The sequence below is a fragment of the Cibotium barometz genome, chromosome 36 (assembly GCF_041138505.1).
Source record: "Cibotium barometz isolate CiBa-2024 chromosome 36, ASM4113850v1, whole genome shotgun sequence".
Classification (NCBI taxonomy): domain Eukaryota; kingdom Viridiplantae; phylum Streptophyta; class Polypodiopsida; order Cyatheales; family Cibotiaceae; genus Cibotium; species Cibotium barometz.
In genome coordinates this window covers 34,398,018-34,423,017 of record NC_141081.1, presented here as the reverse complement: position 1 = coordinate 34,423,017, position 25,000 = coordinate 34,398,018, and the positions used below count along the sequence as shown (strand labels likewise).

The window sequence follows — 25,000 nt, the reverse complement described above, 5'->3', positions numbered from 1 at the left end:
TGCGCAGAGGAAAAAGCAAGGAAGAAACACATTTTTTTAAAAAACTGAAAAAAGCGATTCAAACGTTTTTTTACTCCTCGTAACCTGATGCGCAAACTGAAAAAAGCGATTCAAACCTTTTTTTACTCCTGATGCGCAAACTGAAAAAATGAAGCTTATAAAAAAAAAAGAAAAAAGCATTCATATGTTTTTAGAAAAGAAACTCCCACATATAGTTTTAAAAAAAAGGGTAACTCTTGTGCTTTAAAAAAAAAAAAAAGGAAGTACACTCTTTTTTGGATTTAAAAGAGGAGTTATTTACATGGAAAAAAAACAAATTTGGGACTGCATTTTCTCGTTTTGGGAGGCCGTCGAATGGGCTAAAGCGAGCCATCAGCCCTTAGCCAATCTACTCTTGGATTTTGAGAAGGCCTATGATAGAGTGGATTGAGACTTCCTTGAGGGTACTCTCAGCCATATGGGCTTCTCTCAGAGATGGAGCAAGGGAGTTTCATGCATGTATCGTGATGCCCACAGTAGAGTGCTCGCTTGCGGTGATAGCGGAGAGTGGTTTCAGATCAATACGGCAGGACTGCCCTTTAACCCCATTATTATATATCACAGTCGCAGAGGCCATGAGCATCTTTCTCCGCTCCACTGCTAGTATTTCGGGATTGAGGTTGCCTCTTTGTAGTCAAGAGGAATTGGTTGACTCTGACTTAGCTGATGACACAGCCATGTTCCTGGAGGCTTCACATATATGCTTATGTTCCTTCCGGGTAGCACTAGAGTTCTATTTGGCAACAGGGGGACTCATTAATTGGCACAAATCTGTACTGCTAGATATTTGGGATGCCAAGTTGGGATTGATATTTGTCCTGCACAGCAGTTTGCTCTGGTACTTATGAGTATCCGGAAGAAGCTCCTCCATTGGAGCTCCAAGAGATTAGATTTAGCTTCCAAAGCTTTGGTGGCTAATCAGGTATTGCTTGCCTCGGCTTGGTTTACTGCCTCTTGTTGGTGCTTCTCTTGTGCGTGCATTGGCCAATTGCAGAGATTGATCCGCAATTTTCTCTGGTCAGGTTTGGATGGCACCTCAGACACTCGTGCCAGGGTAGCTTGGCTCACAGTTATTCAGCCCAAACGAGAGGGGGCCTTGAATATAATCGATCCGGATGTTCAATGCAGGGCGTTGCTTTGCAAACTTGTGGTCAAAGGTTTCCTACCAGGCACTGAGCCTTGGAAGGATTTTTCCTTGTCTCAGATTTCCGGATGTACACCCAGGGTCGGGAGAGACTCGATGCCCAGCACACGTTTTTTGTTCACAGAGGCTGATTTCAGGGCACCACCTTCCCCTCTTATTGTAGCCATTGTCAGAGCATGGAGAAGCATGAGATCTTTTTTGTGACCAAGGCCTCCTAGGTCTTTGGATGAGGCTGACCGACAACCAATTATGTGGAACGAGTTCATTAGAGATGAGGCTGGTCGGCCACTTGGTGCATCTCATTATATGCAGTGGTCAGGATGGGAGAGATGTGCATACACAGTTCCTGCTTGGAAGACCTTTAAGAGTCTTCCAGAGGATCAGAGAGCTGCATCCATTCAGCATCTTGTGGGCTCTCGCATTCGTATTGATCAGATTGATGCTGCTATTCCACATGAGTGGCTTTCTAAGACCTTTCACGGAGACTATCATCCGAGTTGGCTGGGAGTTTTTTCGAGGATAGGCATACCTCTGCAGGTCATTGCTCTCCCGGGCTAGGAGGCCACAGATTGCATCATTTACTCTATCATGCCTGGCGGGAGATTGAGGAGATGTAGTATGGAGGAGATCATCCCAGATACGAGGCTTAGTCCAGTGAGGATTGTTGGTTGTTCGGGAAAGCATTGGTTCATTGACCCTTCTCCTCAGACAGTGACTCATGGCTCTTGGTGTTTGTGGTTATATGGTGGCAGTACTATTAGATATCTTCAGTGGGATCCAGGAGAGTGGAGTGGATTGATGCCTTTGATCCTTTGAAAAGCCTTCCTTTTTTTAGTTTCACTGTCCGGAATGCCAGGCTTCTCCTCACTCGATAGAAGCGTAGGATCCCTACTCTCAGGCCTCATTGGGAGAGCTATGATATTTCTCCAGTGATACAACACAGATATTGGCATAGACTTTGGCACTTATACAGAAGGAGCCAGATCTCTCATTTCTTTTGGTTATTCTTACATGGTGGTCTCTCCACCAATCAGTGGAGATCGGTTTTTTTTCCCCCCCCCCAAAAAGGAGACTTCTAGTAAGTATGAAAAAATTTTATAAAATGGAGATTTCACACCAAGAAAGGTGGAGATCTCAACCAATCATCAGGAGCCCTGTGCTGCCAATAGGGTCCCGAATGAGAGGACGTGAAAAAGATACCAATGTCCCACTCTCTCATAAACTGGCCGCGCTTCCTCTCCGCAGCCCTCGAAGATCCCTGGATTCTGGCCCAGGTAGCCATGATGGTGTGAATAATATCACTCCAAATCCTGCAAAGACACTGAGAAACAAGAACGGGAGAACCCTCAATAGCCTCGGTGCATCTAGCCTTCCAGATATTCCAGGCTGAGATGCTAGCAATAATCTCCCAAGAACTATCTAACCTCTATGCCGGAGGGACAAAGTGTGAAAGTGGCAAATCCTGAAGACAACACTGCCGAGCAACTCCTTGCCTAACCATAATGGCCAAGCTCCTGTCAGTCCCCTCGAATCTCACCTATCGCCCAGACTATGTCAACCAAATAATAGAACCAAAAGAAATGATAGCATCCCTCTTAATGCTACCAAAGAGGTGTGCAATCGCAGGATCGGTTTTCAGTGTAGCAACTTCCTGTCCTAGGTGTGCGGCAGATTCTGAGAATGTACAACATTGTTTATGGGGATGCAGGACTGCACAGCAGATTTGGGATTCTGTAGCCCAACTTATTGGCAAATTGAGTGGCCGAGCCATGCATGTGACTTGGGGGGCAGTTGCTTGGCTCTCCCAGTCCGGTCCGCAGCTTTTTTATGCTGGGCAATGGTACAGATTCTGCCCAGCATGGTTTATTGCAGGATGTTCCTCACTCTAATTATACATCCCGACAGAGGATTGACACCAGTTGGGAGATTGTTGCTAGTATTACAGCATGGCAGATCTGGGGAGCTAGATGCACGGAGGCTATTGAGGCTGTCCAGATTTTTGGGTCTTAGTGCATTAGTACTATATGGGGTGATATCATCCATACTCTTATGGCTTCTTGGGCTCGCATTCAAGAGTCCTCTCGTTCTGCGCAAGCAAAGCGCGTGTATTTATGCGGGAGTGGGACCAATGCATCTTCTTTTCCTCTAGTACCACAGGTCTTACATGGCATCATGATGCTCCTCCGTGGTTGAAATCACCTTACATATTGAGGTGATTCTATTCTTTTCCGGCTTATAGCTGTGACTGTTGTATGTTTTTCTCATACTTCATAGAAGTCTCTTTCTGAAAAAAAAATTCCCAATCTTCAACATTTTTGTGACACCCTAGAAGAAGTTTTTGCTCAAATCAAGAAAGCTTGGGATGAACCTATCCAGGAGTTTTGTTTGCGGGTTCTTGGTCAGGAATTCCCAAACCCTGTGATGAAACTCTCCTAGAGAGCAGTGATCCTTTTCTTCCCTGGAAACATGCCTACAACTAGCTACTGATGTTGGGCAGTGGCTTAAAGGCATGCTTGGAGGATGCTTTGTTGAGGGATGCTACTTTGCTCCTCCAGGCTTTTACGAGGTTCTACGTACTGATCCACAACATAAACAAACTATTTTGGAAAAGTCGCCTCTTTTTTTTGGGCAGTAGATGGTGCATGTATACCCATGGTTGCCTACAAAGGATTATCAAAGCTTCATCAAACACAGATGCCCTGTGTGGGTGGAAGTTGTTGAGCTCCCTGTTTATATGCACCTTGCTTTACCTTTTTGGACAAAATCGTTGGGCAAAGTGGTTTGCCCTCCCAGGTCTTCTGGAAGTGTCAATAGATTTTGCATCCTTTGGGATGCAAATAAACCAACTCATTCCTGAGTGGTTTTAGATGTTGAGTTGCTTGGACTTCAGACACAAGAAGCTTTCTTCAAGCTCAAATGGGGTAATTTTGTTGGCTCCTGTTTTTCTTGCAGAAAGTTCGGGTACATGACGGCGGAATGTTCTTTTCAGAGGTTGTTCCCGTTGTACTCGTGTAGCAACAGAAGTGGAAAAATGTAGTGCATGCCCGGATTGTCACATTGGATAAGGGAAAAGTAAAAATTGGCATGGCAAGCCCTCCTGTTACAAAAGGGAAAGAAAAGGAAAGACAGGAGCCCAATGAATAGCGGACACCCAAGAAAACTGTCCCCCTTAGACGAAGACTAATAGTGTCTTGTAATTGGACTGAAGGATCCTCCACAGCGAGACAGACTTCTAGGGTGCCTGATATCTCGGATGATGTTACAGGTGTGGGAAAACTAGGCTACAATTGTGAGGGGTAACCCCTTGTTTCAAACACTGTGTCAAATCCTTATGTGTCTATTGTCTCTGGCAATCTTTTACATGCAAACAATGTTCATGGTGATATTTCACTTTATGCATTGCATACTGATACAGGGAGCCAGGCAGCCATGCAAGTTGAAGGGTAACCTGTTTTGTTTACACTTGTTGTACATATGTATATACCAGTCGAATTCTTTACATATAATGTGCAATACCTCTGTGATGCAAATAAATGGAGGCTTTTTTGGTTGTATGTAAATACTATGCAACCACATAGTTCGTTTGCAAGAGCATAATCACCATGCTTTTGCTGGTGGACATGGGGTTTTCTCTGGTTATCACATCTTTTATGCTGGGAAATAAGCCTTCTTTGGTGCTCTTATCATGGTTAGACATGAACTTCAACCTTATTTGGCATACAATGATCCCAATGGCAGATGGATTGTTGTGCAATGTATGATTGCTGATGAGCTGTATGAATTTGCGAGTTTTTGTGCCCCACAAACTTCAGCGACCAAGGCTACATTGTGGCGATCTTTTCAAACATATCCATGGCTATCAAATTCTTTTATCCACGGCTATCAAATTCTTTTATTACAGGGGATTTTAACAATTCACCTGCCTGTGCTCATAATTCGTTATCAGCGCTCTCATATGATGTGCTTTGAGAAACAAAAAACCTCAATCTTTTTTTTTTTTCCAGAAAGGAGACTTCTATTAAGTATGAAAAAATTTTACAAAATGGAGATTTCACACCAAAAAAGGTGGAGATCTCAACCAATCAGGAGCCCTGTGCTGCCAATAGGGTCCCGAATGAGAGGACATGAAAAAGATACCAATGTCCCACTCTCTCATAAACTGGCCGCACTTCCTCTCCGCAGCCCTCGAAGATCCCTGGATTCTGGCCTAGGTAGCCATGATGGTGTGAATAATAATCTCCCAAGAACTGTCTAACCTCTGTGCCGAAGGGACAAAGTGTGAAAGTGGCAAATCTTGAAGACAACACTACCGAGCAACTCCTTGCCTAACCATAATGGCCAAGCTCCTGTCAGTCCCCTCGAATCTCAACTGAGGCCCAGACTGTGTCAATCAAATGATAGAACCAAAAGAAATGATAGCATCCCTCTTAATCCTACCAAAGAGGTGTGCAATCGCAGACCAAACCCTCTGTGCTTCCCCGCATTCCCATAAACAATGGTAAACTGACTCCGAAGCTCTTGCACATCTAGGGCATGCTGGGCAAGCACCAGTAACTGACCTCCACTGATTGGTGGCCAGACCACCATGAAGAGAAACCCAGATAAAGGAGGAAATCTGTGGCTTCCTACAAGAATGCAACAATCTAATGCGTGCGATCTTTGGACACATCTCATGCCTCAAAAGTTGGGCTTTACTTTTCATCATAATGCACTTACAGACTATTGGGCTCGTTTGGATAGATGGTACCTTCTCTATGCTGCCCAATATGATGCATATACATACAAAATGTGGATTGATCATTCATTGAGGCTTTCTGATCATGCGCCTATATAGCTTGGTTTATACTTTGGTATGACCATGCTCTGCCTGACAAAAGATTGTTGATGCCAAATAATAGATATCTATCACATGATCACTTTATGCAGATGGTACATGCTGCTGTCCATCCTCTTACACTCCACATGAGAGAGGATTTAGATTTTGCTTGGTATAGTTTTGTGATGCGCATGCAAGCTGTCATTCAAGATTATGGTAGATGGCATATGGGGGAAAATAGGTTGCAGGTGGCTCATGCGAAATCAGCCCTGCAAGAATACACTAAAACTAGCCAATTGCGACCTTTGACAGTAGATGAACATTGGAATATGACACAAGCCAAACATTGTCTTGACTAAAATGATGCTCTCAAGTTGAACAAGTGGAAAACTCGAGCTCGACAAAAGCCCTTTCTTGATAAAGGTTGTTCTCCCAAATCTTTTTTCAAAAATCTCCATACAACTAGACAGAAAACACTCTATTGCAAGAGTGAAAGTATCTGATGGAACTTGGACATGTAACAAAGCACAACTTGCAAATGTTTGTCATCACTATTTTGTAGTTAGCCTGCTCCTCAGCCCCCTTCTGATGAAGTATTACATGCACGTCATGAACTCTTGTAGTATGTTCACCCTATAGTCACTCCGTATGAGGCAACTGCTATGGATGCATCTTTTACTGAGAAAGAATTGGATATTGCTCTCAAAAATTTGGGTAAATGGAAATCCTCAAGATGGGATGGTCTTACGGTAGAGTTTTTTCATGCATTTTGGGATGTTCTGAAACAACCCATCCTCTTGATGGTTAATTATTGTTGGTCGATTGGAAAGCTGCCAGCATTCTAGAAAGAAGGCTTACTTAAATTGCTGCCCAAAAAACAGCTTTGTGAAGGTTTAATGGATTGGCGTCCCATCTCTCTAATGCCTATGGTGTACAAGCTTGTCACCAAGATGCTTCTGAATAGAATCAAAGGTATATTGCATGCTTATACACACACACACACATATATATATATACATATATATATATACACATACACACACACACACACACACACACACACACATATACATATATATATATATACACACATTATATATATATATAATGTGTGTATATATATATGTATATATATATACACATATATATATATACATATATATAATAGGTTGTCGGTCAACCTCGTCCAAAGACCTAGGAAGCCTTTGTCGCAAAAAATATCTCATGCTTCTCCATGGTCTGACAATGGCTGCAATAAGAGGGGAAGATGGTGCCCTAATATCAGCCTCTGTGAACAAAAAACGTGTGTTGGGCATCCAGTCTCTCCCGACCCTGGGTGTACATCTGGAAATCTGAGACAAGAAAAAATCCTTCCAAGGCTCAGTGCCTGGTAGGAAACCTCTGACCACAAGTTTGCAAAGCAACGCCCTGCATTGAACATCTGGATCGATAATATCCAAGCCCCCCTCTCTTTTGGGCTGAATAACTATGAGCCAGGCTACCCTGACACGAGTGTCTGAGGTGCCATCCAAGCCCGACCAGAGAAAATTGCGGATCAATCTCCGCAATTGGCCAATGCACGCACGTGAGGAGTATGGGAGCATAATCAACAATCCTATCCATAAGCTTCTTGGTAAATTGCATGCTTCCTTTGATTCTTTTAGGGATCATATTTACTTCCGTGATCCTCTTCCCCCTTTTGAGCAAGTCGTGAGTTATCTCCACGACAAGTGCATGCTTCGTGGAAAAGGCAAGTCAGAGTCTTTTTGTTGCCTCTGACAAGGGCAAAGGCAAAGGCGGAAAAGGGAACTCCAACAACAACAAAAACAAAGGCAAAGGCAAGGTAAACATGATTCAAAGGAGTCCAAGGACAAAAGCAATGAATGTGATTACCATGGCAGGACAGGTCATACCAAGACTCGCTGATTTGCTAGTCGCAATAGCTCTCGAGCAGAGATGAGAGCTTGTTTGGCATTGACTCCTCTCCACCGGATGCATCTCTAGATTTTTTGGATGATCCATTCCCGACAGATGTTAGCGATCTTATACCTCTTCCACGTCTAGCACCTCCTCCTCCTCCTACTACTGCAACAACTACTACTTTACAGCCACCAGTTCCTCTTGTCCCAACTTCTACAACTCCCAGTCCCTCTACTAGTCATACTTTGACTCTGGGATTACCCACACCAGTGCTTACTTCATCACCTCTCCCAACAGCCCTTTGCTATAGCTGGATATTCTTCTTCATGCTTTGAGAGGGAGGCTGGCCTACCTCGGTGGGTTCAACTACTTTTTAAAGATTCTGGTCCCACCGATGCACAACTTCACAACCATACCATAATATTGATGCCTTCTTGTTATCTCTTGGCTTTGAGAGGTCATATGTAGACAACAATCTCTATGTGCTTCTTTCTTATGGTGGGGATATTTGTGTCATTGTTTTTATGTTGATGACCTCATCTTTTCTGGCTTAGATACTGAGTTGGTCACACAAGTTCAATCCAAGCTTTCAAAGACATTTGAGATGACTGATCTTGGCCTTCTTCATTATTTTCTTGGGCTAGAGGTTTAGCAGAAAGATGATTGTGTCTTCATTTCTCAATAGAAGTATGTTAAGAAGCTGCTCTCACTTTATGGGTTGTCAGAGTGTACAATTCTTTCTTGTCCCATCGATCCCAATGCCAAGTTATCCAAGGAGGATGATACACCCTTGGTAGAGTACCGACAGATTGTTGGCTCATTGCTTTACCTTGCCAACACCCATCCAAATATCTCCTATGCTATGAGTGTTCTCAACCAGTTCTCCTCAACTGCTCAAAGGTCTCATTGGCAGGCAACTTTGAGAGTTCTTCATTATCTTCGAGGTAGTTCAGATTATGGCATCACCTATTCCAATGGTGCTGATTTGGTTCGTTTCAGAGATTCTGATTGGGCAGGCTGCATTGATACTCGGAGGTCTATATCTCGATATTGCTTCATGCTTGGTAGAGGATGTTGGAGCAGGAGAGCAAGCTAACTCTAGGTGCAGAAAGGAAAGATAGCAAACATAATGAAATGGAAATGAAAGCAATGAACAAGTACTTACATGTAGACCAAGATAGCTTGATTTGATTGATATGACACACAAGAAAAGTACATCACTCTTATAGAGTGAACACACACACTCAAGTACCATATGCTTATGAAATAACTCCCAAAGTGACACGTGGCACTCTCTCACACAAAGACTTATAAACTAGTTCATAGTACACACTAGAACACTCTCTTTGACTATGATTTCTCCAACATCCCTCCTCAGAGCAAAGAGTGTGAGACCCAATACGCAAGGAGTAAACCGATCCCCCCTCCACCGCAATACTGCAAAGAGCTAGTCCAACTGACCAACACCTCCCGTGTGTCAGTGACTACTCAGTCAGCTTGCGACCGGCAGTGAGAACCATCACTCGTCACCCCTGTCTTACTCTGAACTGGGTGTCAATACTTCATATCAAAGTAAAAACAATACACATTTTTGGGGGACAACCCAGGGCAGAGAACCCTTATTGACCATCATACAACACACTGTTTATTTCATTCATTTTATGCATAATGCAAGAGTAGAGCACCCATACACACAGAAGAAATCAGAAACAATAATCTTTGTAATCCTCATCGAGCGTGACATGGGCAGAAAGTGCATCTTCGTGAAGCGGGCAGAAAGTGCATGATCTTCATGAAGCTAGTCTGGTGGTTCATCAGCAACAAGATTAGCATGGTGTTGTTCTTGTTCTTTCTCCTTCTTCTCGAAGTAATTGGTTTCAATATGACCTTTCCGCTTACAGTATCTGCATATAATGTTCTTGTTGGTTTTCCATCTGCTGGTGGAGATAAATGCCTCTTCAGTGCTTGAGGTCAAGGATGTAGAAGTGGTTTCCTTGTTCCGGCGGTCTTTCTCAATGAGAAGAGCAACCAAGTCATCATATGTAGTAGCGGCCAGGCGTAATACTTCAATGGTCTGCTCAAAGCGAGAAATGCCATCTTGTCCTCATCATCTGGAGAACACTTCAAACTTGATAATTGTGGAACAAGAGAATTAAATTTGGAGAGATGATCACTTAGCTCTTCATTGTCTCGCATTTTCAATTCATAAAACATTAATTTCAGAAAAACTTTGGAATTAGTGACTTTGTTACCAAAGATGCTCTCCAATTGATGCCAGATCTCCTTAGCCGTGGATGTAAAGTCGACGTGATGGTCAGTGAGGACCGCCTAGCTCCCCGAACCCTAACTTGCGCCCCTCCGCCTCTGTGGCTGCTTCGCCCCTCCTTCCTCCGCTTCCCTTCCTTCCTCCATCACTGCGCCCCTCCGCCTCTGTGCCTGCTTCACCCCCATCCACACTCCGCCTCCCATCCTTCCTCCATCGCCATACGCCCCTACCTCTGCCCGCCCTTCTTCGCCTCATCCTTCCCCACTGTTCGCCCCTGCCTCTGCCCGCCCTTCTTCGCCCTCCAGTTTGCGCTGTTTCACCTCCCCTCCTCTCCCCGCCTCCCCTCCTTCCTCCGCCTCTTCCCTCTGCGCAGCCCTGTTGTGCTGCCCTTCCCCCGCCCTTCTTCGCCTTTGCGTGCAGCCATCTCCCCCTTGCTTCCCTTTCCTTTTTGCTTTTCCCTTTTCCACCCTCCCTTCCTTTCCTCTGCCTCCTTGCCTACCTCTTCCCCTTGGTTCAAATTGCTTCTCATCCGGGTTCAAGTCGACCTTTTTCTTCGATTAGCATCATGGCTAATCATTCTCCCTCGGCCACGCGAACCATTGTTTTTTTCCAAAGCCGAGCTTGCGGCCCTCTACGCCGAAATAGAGAAAGACTCCAAAACTACCCTCATTGCCAGAATCTTTGGATCTCACCCATCCCATCTCCACGCTCGGGATTGGATCCTGGCGGCTCTCCCTCCGACCTTGCTCTACACTTTCGAGATGTCAGGTTGCTTGGAAGAGGTTTCTTCCAAGTGGATTTTGATTCTGAGGACGCAGCCTCAGAGGTTTTGAAGGGCAGCCCTTTGCCGTTGGGCCCGAGGAAGATATTCTTTCTTCCCTACTCCAGCTATTTTGACCCTGTTGAGGAAGACCGGAACCGTTTCCCGATTACTCTCAGATTCCCAGGTCTTCCAAGCGCATATTGGCCTATGTTAGAGGCCATCGGGTCTTCTTTTCGGCTTGTTCTTTGAGTGCCCCCACTTCACGCCTTGCCGACATCTTCTGCCGAGGTGGTCACTGCCTCAGCGGATGTTGTCCCCAGGGTCATGGTTCTTGCCCGTGACATTGAGCTCTTTGAGGACTATGTTTTGCTTCCGGGCCCTTGTGGCCCTTTGAAGCAACGTATGGAGATTGCAGGTAAACCCGATCAGTGCCGTGTTTGTCACCAACAGGGTCACTTTGCTCGAGATTGTCCTCGGGCTCGAGGTCGCAGGAGGCCTCGTAAGCGTGCTTCTCAGGCGCCACCTCCCTTGGTTTCTTCCCGTCCTCCAGTCTGCAAGGTGTGGCGAGCGGTCTCTCACGCCGGCACCCGTGGTGCGATTGATGGGAAGGCCCCCTCGGATCATGTACAGATAGATGATGTTTCTGATCAGAGGGATGTGTCAGCTGATGCATCTTTGCAGAGAGATGATATCTCAGATCAGGATGATTTTGTTGAGTCCTCTCTACTTGGAGGGGACGATATGCAAGATGTTCAGCACAATGGGGATCATGTATTGCAGGATTTTCAGCATGATGCCATTGCTCTTGATGCCCCGCAGGGCGAACAGGTTTCTTGTACATATGCAGGTACTGTGCAGGGCCTCGGACAAGGGCATGTCAATGGACTTTGCCCTGTGGATTTTCCCGTCCTCCAGCATTATGAGAGGCGTCCTCAGGCTGCCCATCGTCTTCTTAGATCGGGGGTCAAACCTTCTTCTCTTTCATGAGAATCGTCTCATGGAATGTTCAGGGCCTTGGACGGCTTTCCACCCGCGGTAGGAAGCGCCTTCTAAAGGACTGCTTCACCTTGCTGTTACAGGAGGGTCTATGGATGTGCTTTTGTTGCAGGAATACAAATTGGATAGATCTCAATGTGGCAAAACTGGTAAGATGCTTTCTGGCCACACCACTTGGTCCTCGACAATTGGGACTAGAGGGGGTGTGTGTATTTCAATGGCAGCATCGATTATACCTCATGTTATTGGGCACGGTGTTATCATCCCTGCTAGAGCGCAGTGGATCTTGATCATGCATGAGGGTCAGAAATTGGGAATCTTGAATATCTATGCACCTAACATGAGAGGTGAAAGGGTGGCCTTTTGGGACACCATTACAAATGTCATTCCCCAGGTTGATCATTGGATAGTGGGAGGAGATTTTAATATGGTTGAGCAACCTTCTGACAAGAAGGGTGGACGCGAAGGGGGTTTAAACCCTTTGGAGCGAACCTCATGGGAGAGGTTCACGCTTTCCTTTTTTGGCAGGGATTGCTGGACTGAGGATGATTTCCAGAGAAGGCCAAATTCCTTATCTTTCTCTTGGCATAACCACAGGAGCGGGGAGAGAGTCCGCCAGGCAGAGACCAATGAGGGCAATGGCTTTTGCATTTTGCTGCTTCCAATTTTTTCTTTGTGGTTGATCAAGTGCATCAAATGTGTCGTTCTCAACTACTTCCGAGACTCCTTCACGCATAAGTAGCAGCTGCATCTTGGTTTGCCATGTGGGAAGCCTTCCCCCTTGAACAATGTACTAGAAGATAGCGAAGTCATGACTCAAATCTGAACTGAAAACTTTAGCTCAAAAGCTTGAAGGTGACCATCTGAACATCTACCAATTCCTCTTCACGAGGGCGAGACGATTTTGCAGGGGCATCATTTTGCGTCTCATTTAGAGAAAACCGATTGGCAGGAGCATCAACATCAATACCATCATACATGTGAATTAATTGCCCATGTAATACAGTTGTCCGCATTTTGCCTACACCAGCGACTCCTCTAACCACATCCGGGAAAGAGGCAGAAGTGTCTAACCCATTTTTAGAAACATTTTCAGTCCAGTTCCTTTGGACTACTGGTCGAGGTTTAATGACTTTTTTAGGTGTTTGCCAGGCATTCAATTCCTGAGCCTCCTTATCTTTATCCTTGGACACTGATGGTGCTTTCACCCCCAAAAAAAAAAAAAAAAGTGCGTGCGCGAGTGTGCGTGTGTGTGGGGAAATGAAAAAATCTAAATACATGAAAAACTATTGCCAAATGCAAGTCCTATGCAGGAAACTCTAATGAACATGCACAAATCTCGTTGTAGATGCAAAAGCATAAACCCTAATTTGGTTGCCTTTGAAAAAATGAAAACCTAAATTTGTTGCATGCACTTTTCTACAAACCCGAATAAGAAATGCTACCTAGGAAGAACCTAGATTCTCTAATACCAATATCACATGTAAAAGGGTACTCTTTAAGAGCTCAAACTCCATACTTTTATTGCGGCGACTCCACAACCAATCTTGTTCTTATGGTTTGGATGATGCACTAGAACCTTGCCCATAATGAACTCCATATCATCGTTGGCTATCTGCTGACCATCATCGTACCTATTAGAAAATTTGCGAAAAAAGAAGGGAAAATGTAAGTTATTGCCTTTATATATAATGAAAATCTAGCCACAGTTAATCAAATCTCACGTGTCTTTGCTTTAAAATGTCTTAAATTAAGTAAGGCATAACCACATATGGACATAACCACGTGAATGAAAAGGGGGAAATCTTCCCTGTCCAACACTAGCTGTATGATGGGTTGGGGAATATTTGAAAAGACTCTAAGTAGAGCCTAGAGTCAGCATGGTTGGCACTTTCTGGGTACAGAAAGTAAAAACATCAAATACCTGTGGTGAAGGATACTTTGTACTGAGCTTGTGAGCTGAGATATGCTCTGCCTTTCTCTCGACTCTCCTTTGGCATCCATGGTATCATCTTGCCTTATTGTCAGAGTCTCTTCTGGGTAGTAATTATCTTGAGGTTCAAAACCAGCGGACATTTCTTCTGGAAGCAAACAAACTTCGGTATCCTTGGTCTCTCTCTTCATTTCCATGGCGTCTTCTTGGTAGGGATCATTTTGGGGCTGAAAACCTGGGGGTATTTCTAGATACGTTTTCATATCCATATTCTCGTCCTTCATTTTCATGGTGTCTTCTCGATAGCTGTTATTTTGATGCTCAAAACCAGGGGGGTATGTGATATCCATATCTGCACAAACACACTCCATATTTTTACTTTTTTGGCTTGCTTCCATGCAGGCAATTTGTGAAATTAATAGGAGGATATCTTTCTCTTGAGCTTTTGAGGACATATCTTCCGTTTCCTGATTAAGCTGCACAAAAAAGAAGAAGAAAAAGAGTACATTTCAATAGTCTGGTCTATTTGAAAGTATAAAGAAATCTGAATATGAACACGGGCATAGGACTTAGAACATAAAGCCTCTTAAAATGATGTCTGCAAGATTTTGTTGTAGCCTACAATCAACAAGATGGCCAGTGTTGGTAAGGGATTTTATAGAAATATAGTCACATCTTCCAAGACAGCCAACATCCCTTTGTAATTATCCATCCTTGCATATGAATTGGAAATACCACCCAAAATTCACGCTGTTATCAAGGCAAGAAAACTACTCTTTTGGACATTTTCTTCAAGAATGATGAAAGAAGAGGCACAAGATCAAGTTCACTTTCAAGCACGCTGTTGGTCAAATTGTTTCCCTAGAAATAACCTTCTCTCATTCATATTTCATAGCTTGGCATAGGAAAGAAGCCTTATCACAACTCATGATTGCCCTAGATGCTCTGCATCATCAGATGCTATTTAACATGCCACCTAATATTTCTAATGGGGCATCCTTAAAACATGCAAAGCTGCCTCCATTGTAGACCAGTGACCATATGGGGAATGGGGTCAGCACACCAATGATTCCAATATTGGCAGATATTCAACTGGACTGAGATTCGCACAAACAATGGCCTTTGGAGTTGAATTTTATACCTAGAGATGATAAGGGTGTGTAGAAATGGATTAGCATCAGCATCTTGACATAATAATAATGCAAGAAGATGATTAAGACTAATGACAAAACTAGAGCATAAGGACAAGGGGAGATTTAGCGAAAACCTCATATAGATAGAGGGCCTTTAGATAGGCCTAAGCATATCTCCATTAGCCACTAATTGTGACTCCTAAGCTTGACTAAGCCATCCCCTAATCTTGCCTAGATTTGAGGACCACCTCCCTTGAATTGGAGCACCCACTTGGGCCTTTTCTCATCTTTTTCTAGGTGCCTTCTTTTGTATCAGATATCTTCAGTGGGATCCAGGAGAGTGGGAGTGGATTGATGCCTTTGATCCTTTGAAAAGCCTTCCTTTTTTCAGTTTCACTGTTCGGAATGCCAAGCTTCTCCTCACTCGACAGATGCATAGGATCCCTACTCTCAGGCCTCATTGGGAGAGCTATGATATTTCTCTAGTGATACAGCGCAGATATTGGCATAGACTTTGGCACTCATACAAAAGGAGCCAGATCTCTCATTTCTTTTGGTTATTCTTACATGGTGGTCTCCCCACCAATCAGTGGAGATCAGTTTTCGGTGTAGCACCTTCCTGTCCTAGATGTGTGGCGCAGATTCTGAGTCCGTACAACATTGTCTATGGGGGTGCAGCATTGCACAACAGATTTGGGGTCCTGTAGCCCAACTTATGGGCAAATTGAGTGGCCGAGCCATGCATCTGACTTGGGGGGCAATTGCTTGGCTCTCCCAGTCCGGTCCGCAACTTTTTTATGAGGGCAGTGGTACAGATTTTGTTTTTTTCATTCGTAGAGGTATTGCCCAGCATGGTTTATTGTAGGATGTTCCTCACTTTGATTATACACCCGCTAGACAGAGGATTGACACCAGTTGGGAGATTATTGCCAGTATTACAGCATGGCAGATATGGAGAGCTAGATGCACGGAGGCTATTGAGGGTGTCCAGATTTTTGGGTCTCAGTGCACTAGTACTATATGGGTTGATATCATCCACACTCTTATGGCTACTTGGGCTCGCATTCAGGGGCCCTCTCATTCTGCGCAGGCGAAGCGTGTGATATTTATGCAGGAATGGGACCATGGCATCTTCTTTTCCTCTAGTACCACACGTCTTACATGGCATCATGATGCTCCTCAGTGGTTGAAAGCACCTTACATATTGGGGTGATTCTATTCTCTTCCGGCTTATAGCTGTGATTGTTGTAAGTTTTTCTCATACTTAATAGAAGTCTCTTTTTGGAAAAAAAAAAAAAGGGTATTATTATTTTTGGGAAGTTCGAGTTTTTGCTATTGACGTTTTGGAGAAAGCAGGCGGAATCGCGTTTCTAGCTATAAAGGCGAAGGGTGGCAGATTGTGGATCATCCACGAGTGGCGCATGGCGTATGGCGCATCCCCTTGAGCGATCGTGCTGGCGTGTGGTATATGCGGGCGCATCACCTTGGACCAAGCGGCTGTGCGTACGGGCTACAACCAGGCAGGCGATCTTCTGCGAGTGTGGAAGCAGCCAGGCGGGCAGTGTTCAGCAGCGTGGAACAGGCTGGAGGACTGCAGGCGGCCACAGAACGCTCGACTCTTGAAAGGAGGCGAGCTGAAGGAGGCGCCGAGGGGCTAACAGCCGAGAGGTTTCTCTCTCTCTCTCTCTCTTGGCGAGTAAGAGGGACTGCAGGTGGCGCCAAATTCAGAGTGTAGTCTTCTCTTTCATCTTCTCTTCGCGAGTAGAGGAGCGCACGGCCGATGATGGAAGCAGGGGTGGAGACTAGAGATCAGTTTCTCTTTCTCTGCTGTTTTTTTCAGTTCAGGCCCCCAAGGCATCAACTTACCCACCTGCTGCTACTTGCCTCCCCACTTGCAGCTGGCCATCTATGGGGGCCTCCAGCTGAGGAGCAAATTCAGTACTAGAAGGGGGACCCCTTCAGTCCAACATGGACAGCTCGCCAGCAACAAGGACTAGAGGTGAGAAAGAGAGGAAATACAGCTCGATTTGGGCAAGCTCACAGAAGATCGGCGACCCCCATATCAAAACATGCCTGATGAGAGAAGTATGCAAAATGCAGGATACTGACATTGAGCACCTACAAAAGAAGCTCAGGGAGAACAAGGATAGTGATGACCTTAGGCATGAGTTGTGTGCCTCCATGCAAGAGGAGATGGATAGGTGGAAGGCAGACATGCAAGCATACATGGCAACTCAGCTAAGCAAGATGAAGGAGGAAATGGTCCAAATGTTGGACACAAAAACCAGCCACCACACCTCACTAATCACGGAGCTGGAGACCCAAGTCGCCACCCTTGGAGTGGAAAACGAGACCTTGAGGGCACGTACTCAATTCGAAGAAGGAGAGATTCAACTATCCCTCAATGATGAGTTGAATACACTTAGAGTGCAATTGAAGACCCTCTAGGAACAAGAGGAGAAGAAGGCAAATGAGGCAACCACATGGGCCGAGGTGATTAAGAAGACACAGAAACAAGTGGAAGAAGCAGGCAGCTAGATTGAGGTTGCCAAGAAGCAATGTAACCCACCATCATCCCCAAACATCATCAATGACACACTTGAAGAGGAGAAAAGAAGAAAGACTAGGGCATTGAATGTGAGAGTGGTGGGATGGAAGGAAGGAGCCTCGACGAAAGAGGACGCCATAGCACTATGCAAAAAGCTGGAAAAGCTGGAAATCGCTGATACCCCCTTCGTCGAGGCATGGAGAGTGGGCAAAGACACCACCAACAAGGAAGGCGCACTCATCCTCAAGTTTGCGGGGTTGGAGGCGAGGCAAGCATTCCTTACCAAAAGGCGGGCACTAAAAGGAGAAGCGACTTACCTCGAAGACGATCTCACACTAGCACAGGTGGCACACAGGAGGGAATGCATGCCACGCATCTTGGATGCACGGAAGGCAGGGAAATGGGCAGTGTACAGAGATGGGAGGATGATCATCACCGAGCGACGTGCCCAATGACGGTGCGAGACCTATGAGACCAAGCTAGAGATTGCGGTTTGGAACTACAATGGCGCCTTGAGGACAAATGCAGGTCTATTCGAGGAGACATTTAGAGGGAGAGACTTGGTCTTATACACAGACTCATCACTGCCAGGGGAGTCGGCTTCCAGAGGTGAGAGGATACAGATGGGAGTCTATTCACTGCCCACACCCACGCACAGTAGGGGGTACCCGGGGGTCGGGAGGGGTGGCTTTACTATACAGGGAGAAGCTTCAACATGTGATACAGGTGGTCGGACGGCATGACGCCGCACGGTTTTTGTGGGTGAGGATCCACACAGAGAGGGCCCGAGACATCTACCTTGTAGTGTGCTACTTTGCACCCTCCAATTCTAAATATGCCACCCATGGAGAGTCCCCGTACCTGCCCCTTTATGGTGACATTATGAAGTTTTCTAGTCTAGGGGACATCCTCCTGGCTGGAGACTTCAATGCCCACACCGCAAGTGCACAGGTACCCTTCCGACATGGAGCTAGTATAGTGGACTATCTAATGGGATCCCACTCATTCTGGAGTTTACCATCTCTGCTCGCCCCATCGGTGTTGCAGCTGACCATGCATACCTGACCTTCTCCCTCACATGCCGATACACCATGCAACCACCTGCTTTGCCCCATCATCGCCCGAGATACCACTTCACTAGAGAGACCTCTTCCATCTATTCTGATCATGTCTACCGCATCCTCTTCGACCTCGACCCCCACATCCCACTTTGATGAGCTTACTACACACCTCTCAGCCACCCTCCATACGTCCGCTGCAACCGCCTTCCGACACTCCAGAGCCACCCCTACATCACCAGGAGGGACTGTCCCACAGAATAGCTGGCACGACGAGGAATATCGTGATACCCAAGCCCGTCTACATCGGGAGATGGCACTAGGATCCACCACTCACCAGCAGGCGCGAGTGATCTTTCGACGTCTCACACGGAGAAAGAAGAGAGCCTACCTAGCCAAGCTTGAGCACGAGCTATACCAGCTATTTCTTGGAAGGGACTGTAAGGAGACCTGGAGGATCTTCCAAGATCATCGCCTTCCACTTTCGATTACTTCACCCAGGACCTGGCACACCTATGCCACCTCTCTACCATGTCCTCGAGCAGCCACCTCTCCCCCATCCACCTGAACCTCGTCCCCCCCACTCTTCCTTCTTTCACCTCAGCATGGTGAGAGATGCTATTGACAGGATGCAGACCGGGAGAGCACAAGATCATGATGGACTCATCACCAAGCATTTCTCCCATGCTAGGGACACGCTAGCCCCTTTACTGGTTCACATGTTTAACAGGGCTTTATGTGAGGGCTTCCCCGTCAGCTCGTCATCGAATACTATTGTACCTATCTTGAAAGAAGGTGACCCCATGGCCCCCAACAACTATAGAACTATGATGATTGGTCACACCTTGGCCAAGATTTATGGTTCTATTTTGGAGCATGAGCTTAGTAGATGGTCCGGGAAGTAGAGACTCAGAGCACCGGGGCAGGCAGGCTTCAGGAGAGGGCACTCCACACTAGATCATATCTTTACACTATGGGGGATCATTGAGGAGGGGAGAGCTCACGGGCAATGGATATACTGCTGCTTTGTGGATTTCCGCAAAGCTTTTGATACTGTCCCACGGGCCAGACTGATCAAGAGACTGCAGGATATGGGAGTGCCAGCAGAGATGCTGTGGGGGATTATTACACTCTATGAATAAGTCACAGGCAGACTACGAGCTCCAGGAGGTGACTCAGAGATCATACACAGCACTATCAGGGTGAAGCAAGGCTGCCCCTTGTCTCCTACTCTATTTGGTCTATACATTGATGAGATCTCGGATTACATAGATAGACAGGGAGGACCGGGAGCACATATGGTAGGAGTCTTGATACCGATCCTCTTGTGGGCCTGACAGGCCAGATTTCTCCACAAGGGAGTGAAAACAACCAAATAAAACTAGTTCAAGTCGATAAAGAGGTGTTGGTCGGAGTAGCCCCAAATCACAGGCTCATTCCCACCTTCACTAGGTGGACACCTGCCTTTCACGGGTCTTCCGGGACCGTGCACCAACAAGCATGCCCGTACTAACGCAGGCCAAGGGGTACACCGCGGGGAGGGAGCATGGCCTGGTTCTCCCCAATTAGCTTTGCTCCCAAATTCCCTGGTGAGTCAAACCTTCACTGGCTCTCAGAAGCTCTGAGAGCGCGGTTAACAACTCTACATAGGGAAATATACTAGCCACACTAAGAATTTCCTGAACATGGTCAGCATATACATGCCATGCTCCTGCACTACACAACTTAAAGCATTCTCTGAATTTAAATTAGCAAATTTCAGATTTATACAAATGAGAAAAAAATATGAGAGCACCTGGTACAGTGAGTACAATCCAGATACAACCAGTACAATTTGTAGCAGGTACAATCAAGCACGTTAGGAACTTCACATGTGTGCAAGTACAGCTAGTCAATTAATATTCGGGTCCTGTACTTTGCAGGAGATACACCAAGTACATTAAATGCTTCACACGTGCAGGTACAGCAGGTACTGTTTTTAAAGCTGGTACAGTGGGTTCAGCAGGCAGGTACAGTCAGGTACAACAAGTACATCAAGTACTACATGCGGGTACAGCCAGGTACAGCTGGACAGCGGGTACACCAAGTACTCCTTGCGGGTACAGCCAGGTACATCAGGGGCAGCCAGCACATCCGGTACAAGAAGGCAGCAACACTGTTTTGCAGGTACACATAGGCAGCCAGCAGGTACCACACATTCAGGTGGGCGGGTACAGCTTGTACAGGGAGGCGGGTCCAGCAGGTCTGCAAAGCAAGTACAGTACGGACAGGTAGGGGGCAGGTACAGCAGCTCCTTAGGCGGGTACAGCAGGAGCAAGGAGGTGAGTACAGCAGCCGTCAGGAGGCGGGTACAGCAGGGCAGTACCAAGCGTGAAGGAGGAAGGAAAAGCCCCCAACCTCACACGTGGATAATTTCCAAAAAGGTTCCATACAAAAACCTTTATTTTTAAAGGTTATAAAACCTTAAATCAAGTGAACACTTTGGGCACCCTCAAAAGCAAATGTCCAGCCCCTTTTTAAAATGTGTGTGAACACATTAGCTTATAAACATTAAAGTTAACCATAGTTTATGGATTTTACCTTTTAAAAAGGCCTAAGTGAAAATACTTACCACCTGTTCACATGCCACACCACCAAGTTAGCAAACAGCATTTCACGGTACACTGGGGGCGTGCCCGTCCAGTGTACTGGCACGACATAACAGGCACACACATGGTAACAAGTCATGCAAAAACAAATTTATGCATACAGGCATAAATGCATGTATACAAATAATGGACAAAATCTCCCTTCCATGAAACTTGTACAAGAGGTTCCTGTCGGGCACAAAACTGGCGCGACAAATATAAATAAATATGTTCTGGTCTGCCTATGGAGTGCAATCCCATAGGTAAGACACCATCCTGGCCATACAGCACAAAGCAAATCACACACGGGTGGCACGAAACTGGTTCCCGTCCATGTGACGTAGCACTGGTCGCACGGGTGGCACTGATCTGGCTCCCGTCCATGTGACACCATAAAACTGGCCATTTCACATGGGACACTGGCGTGGCTCCATGTGAACATGGCACAAATCTGGCCGCTCTATGGAGTGACAGTCCCATAGAAGTGGCTCCAGAAATGGAGATGGACCAAATGGTGACATCCCACCAGCTGAGAGTGGAGATATGGGCCTAGGGCGGCCGCACCAGAGGACATGATATGCCAGCTCTGTCACATAGAGCCCGAGACAGAAGACCATTACATATGCCAATGCCCCGTGTACTATGAGATTCGGGAGAGGTTCCACTGCCTCTTTCGAGCTGGGTTCGGACCACTTTCCAGGATCATGGACTTCCCGGATCAGAGATGCCTGGGACTTTCTTCTAGAGCTCCGTAGACACAGGGAGTCCTTAGTGAGATCCAAATCAGCTGTACTTGCTCGAGGACCAGCACAGAGAGCTCTCACTGACTTCGTCTTCCATACCAGCACTCCGAGGGCTGATCCACCCATTATACCCACACCACAGGCTAGTGTAGGAGCTCGGCTGAGAGGTGTGACACTCGACAAAGCCACTGAGCTATGCAGAGCTCAACACCCCCAAACCCCATGGCCCTCGCCCACAGCCACACCACCACAGGAAGATCCGGACCATCATCGCAGGACCTTCTTGAGCCAGCTCAGTTTTACCACCTTGAGCACCATGTCACAACGGCCCATGAGGGATGTATTAGGGTGATATGAGAGCTCTCTACTCATGTACCTAGATCAGATTTTAAAGTTATAGATTTTTGTTATCTTTCTTTATTACTATTTTGTACCCAGGATTATGTACCTCATGGATATGATGTAACCTTTTGGTCTCATAGGTCATTTTGGCCTTTTGAAGACGTTAATACAACTTTCTTTCTTTTTCCTCTCTCTCTCTCTCTCTCTCTCTCTCTCTCTCTCTCTCTCTCTCGGCACAGAGAGACACAAATGAAATGAAATGAAATGTTATATTAACGTCTTCAAAAGGCCATCATGACCTATGAGACCAAAAGTTACATCATGGTGGATCTGATACAATGTCTGGATAAAAAAACCCAGAAAATGAAAAAGAGACCCTCTTGGCAGACAGGAGGCCGAGCCATGATGTACCTAGATAGAGGACCCTAACAGATTTCTTCGGCACCAGCACCAGCAACCCAACCCACACACCTCCTGATACCTCCTCCATTAGGCCATCAGGGCACCGACCACGCTCCCAGGGAGTCACCACTGATAGAGCAGTTATCTTATGTCGTGCTCATCGGCCACGCCCACCAGGATCCCGACCACGGCATCCTCACCATCGCCAGATCAGAGCCATTATTGCTCGGCATCAGAGGCGCCTACCTTGCTTCTACGACCTCTCCATTCTAGACAGCCCCATGGCGGAGATACTTGATCTAAGGAGAGGGCAACACTTCGACTGATTAGCATACATGGATCTACCTGATATACATTTTTTAGTATTTTCCAGTATTTTCTACTCAGTATCATCTCGGAGTCTTACAGTTCTGTTCTTATAACTGTAGGACAATCAGTTTCTTGTACTTTTTAGTCTCATTTAGTTGTTCTCTTTGATGAGACACCAACTTCAGATGTACTCTCAGTTTTGGTCTCATAGGCCACTATGGCCTCTTAGAAACGTTAATATATCATTTCATTTCATCTCTCTCTCTCTCTCTCTCACAGAGATCTACAGCTTGTTGAGTGCAGAGGATCCACAGAGGCCATTAGCAGAGCTCACACAGATCCTAACAGACGCTTTACATACAGCTGCAGCGACGGCCTTCCCACACACGCAGCCCACAGTACGATCACGTCCTGGGAGCATGCCCCAGAATAGTTGGTATGATGATGACTGTAGGGAGCTCAGAGCCCAGCTACAGAGAGAGGTGGCCACAGGTGTTACTACATATAGACAGTCACGCATCATCTTCCGATCCCTCATTCGGCGGAAGAAGAGAGCATTCTTAGCTCGGCTGGAGAGAGACATCTATCAGTTGTTTTTGAGTCAAGATTCTGGGGAGGCCTGGAGATTGCTTAGAGAGAACCCCCCGCCTCCAGCCATTACCTCTCCAGATACATGGGGCGAGTATGTAGCCTCCCTCTACACAGTAGCATGGCAACCACCACTACCGAACCCTCCAGAGCCTTGTCCACCCACTCCTACCTTCTTCATAGCAGAGATGGTGAGGAGGACCATCAACAGATTGCATACAAGGAGGGCACAGGATCATGAGGGCATTGTAGCCGAGCATTTCATACATACTAGAGATATGATTGTAGACTTGCTAGCTCTCATGTTTAATAGAGCCATGTGTGAGGGGTTTCCTGGGACTTGGAGCACTTCCACTGGAGTACTTCCACGATTGTGCCGGTACTCAAGTCTGGAGATCCGAGCCTGCCGACTAACTACCGCACCATTATGATTGGTCACTCGCTGGCCAAGCTATATGCCTCTATTCTTGAGCAGACAGGACAGTGGGCTCTCAGTTAACCTTGGTAAGACCAAGGTTATGGTGTTTAACACTATAGCTCAGTGGGTTTGTAGATCAGCACCTATTTTCACATATGGGCAGGAGACAGTGGAGTATGTTGACTCATACACATATCTTGGAGTGGTGTTCACTGGGCCCACATTTTCCATGAGGGGGGTAGCAGAGGCCAGATTGACTAGAGGATATGCAGCACTAGGAGGTCTAGAGAGGATGTGCTCACAAGTACAGTTTCAGGAGCCACGCACTAAGCTGTGGCTTTTTGACATGCTGGTCACATCGGCTATGCTATATGGAGTACAGATCTGGGGGCCTAGCCTAGATCGTCACAGTCGATCAGGACGCACATACGATGGATGAAGATCGATGGAGAGACCACTTGTGTCCATGATCTCCACGATGATTTGGGCTAAGGCCTCGGTACCCCATGAGATTATTAGAGCCGAGATGGGAGCACCACAGATCGTAGTCGAGGCTCTTGCCAGATCAGTGTCCTTCATTCATAGCACCTGGGAGCTTCCCTGACACCGGTATGCATGACTTGCTTTAGAGTCCTCTCATCAGCTAGCCATGGAGGGACACACTTCATGTTGGTATGCGCAGATAGCATCCTGGTTTGACCTCCACGGGTTCAGTTTAGATAGACTTCCACCCTTTCAGTACTCTCTGGAGGCACCCTCTCTCACCTTGACACATTCTGAGATTAGTAGAGTCATCAGATAGGACCTCATTCAGTTGGACACTAGGAGGACATGGCTAGAGCCCTCACAAGAGTTGGGGACGAAGATGGCTTTCTATAGAGACCATCTTCTCCACACCACTGAGGATGGCTTTATACTTAGACCGAGCTACATGGATACCCATCTGTCTCATGGA

General features: G+C 46.3%; 1 protein-coding gene across 5 annotated transcripts in view; it reads right to left on the bottom strand.

Moving 5' to 3' along the window:
• LOC147617845 (DNA-directed RNA polymerase IV subunit 1-like) overlaps positions 1 to 25,000 on the bottom strand; it is a 158,296-nt gene that overhangs the window by 5,015 nt on the left and 128,281 nt on the right. For all 5 annotated transcript variants that reach the window (XM_086776104.1, XM_086776108.1, XM_086776105.1 and 2 more), the window contains 2 exons: positions 13,869 to 14,353; positions 13,464 to 13,578 (listed from right to left, as the gene is read on the bottom strand). In XM_086776104.1, coding sequence (XP_086632230.1) covers positions 13,464 to 13,578; positions 13,869 to 14,353 — 600 coding nt within the window. The remainder of the gene's footprint in view (positions 1 to 13,463; positions 13,579 to 13,868; positions 14,354 to 25,000) is intronic.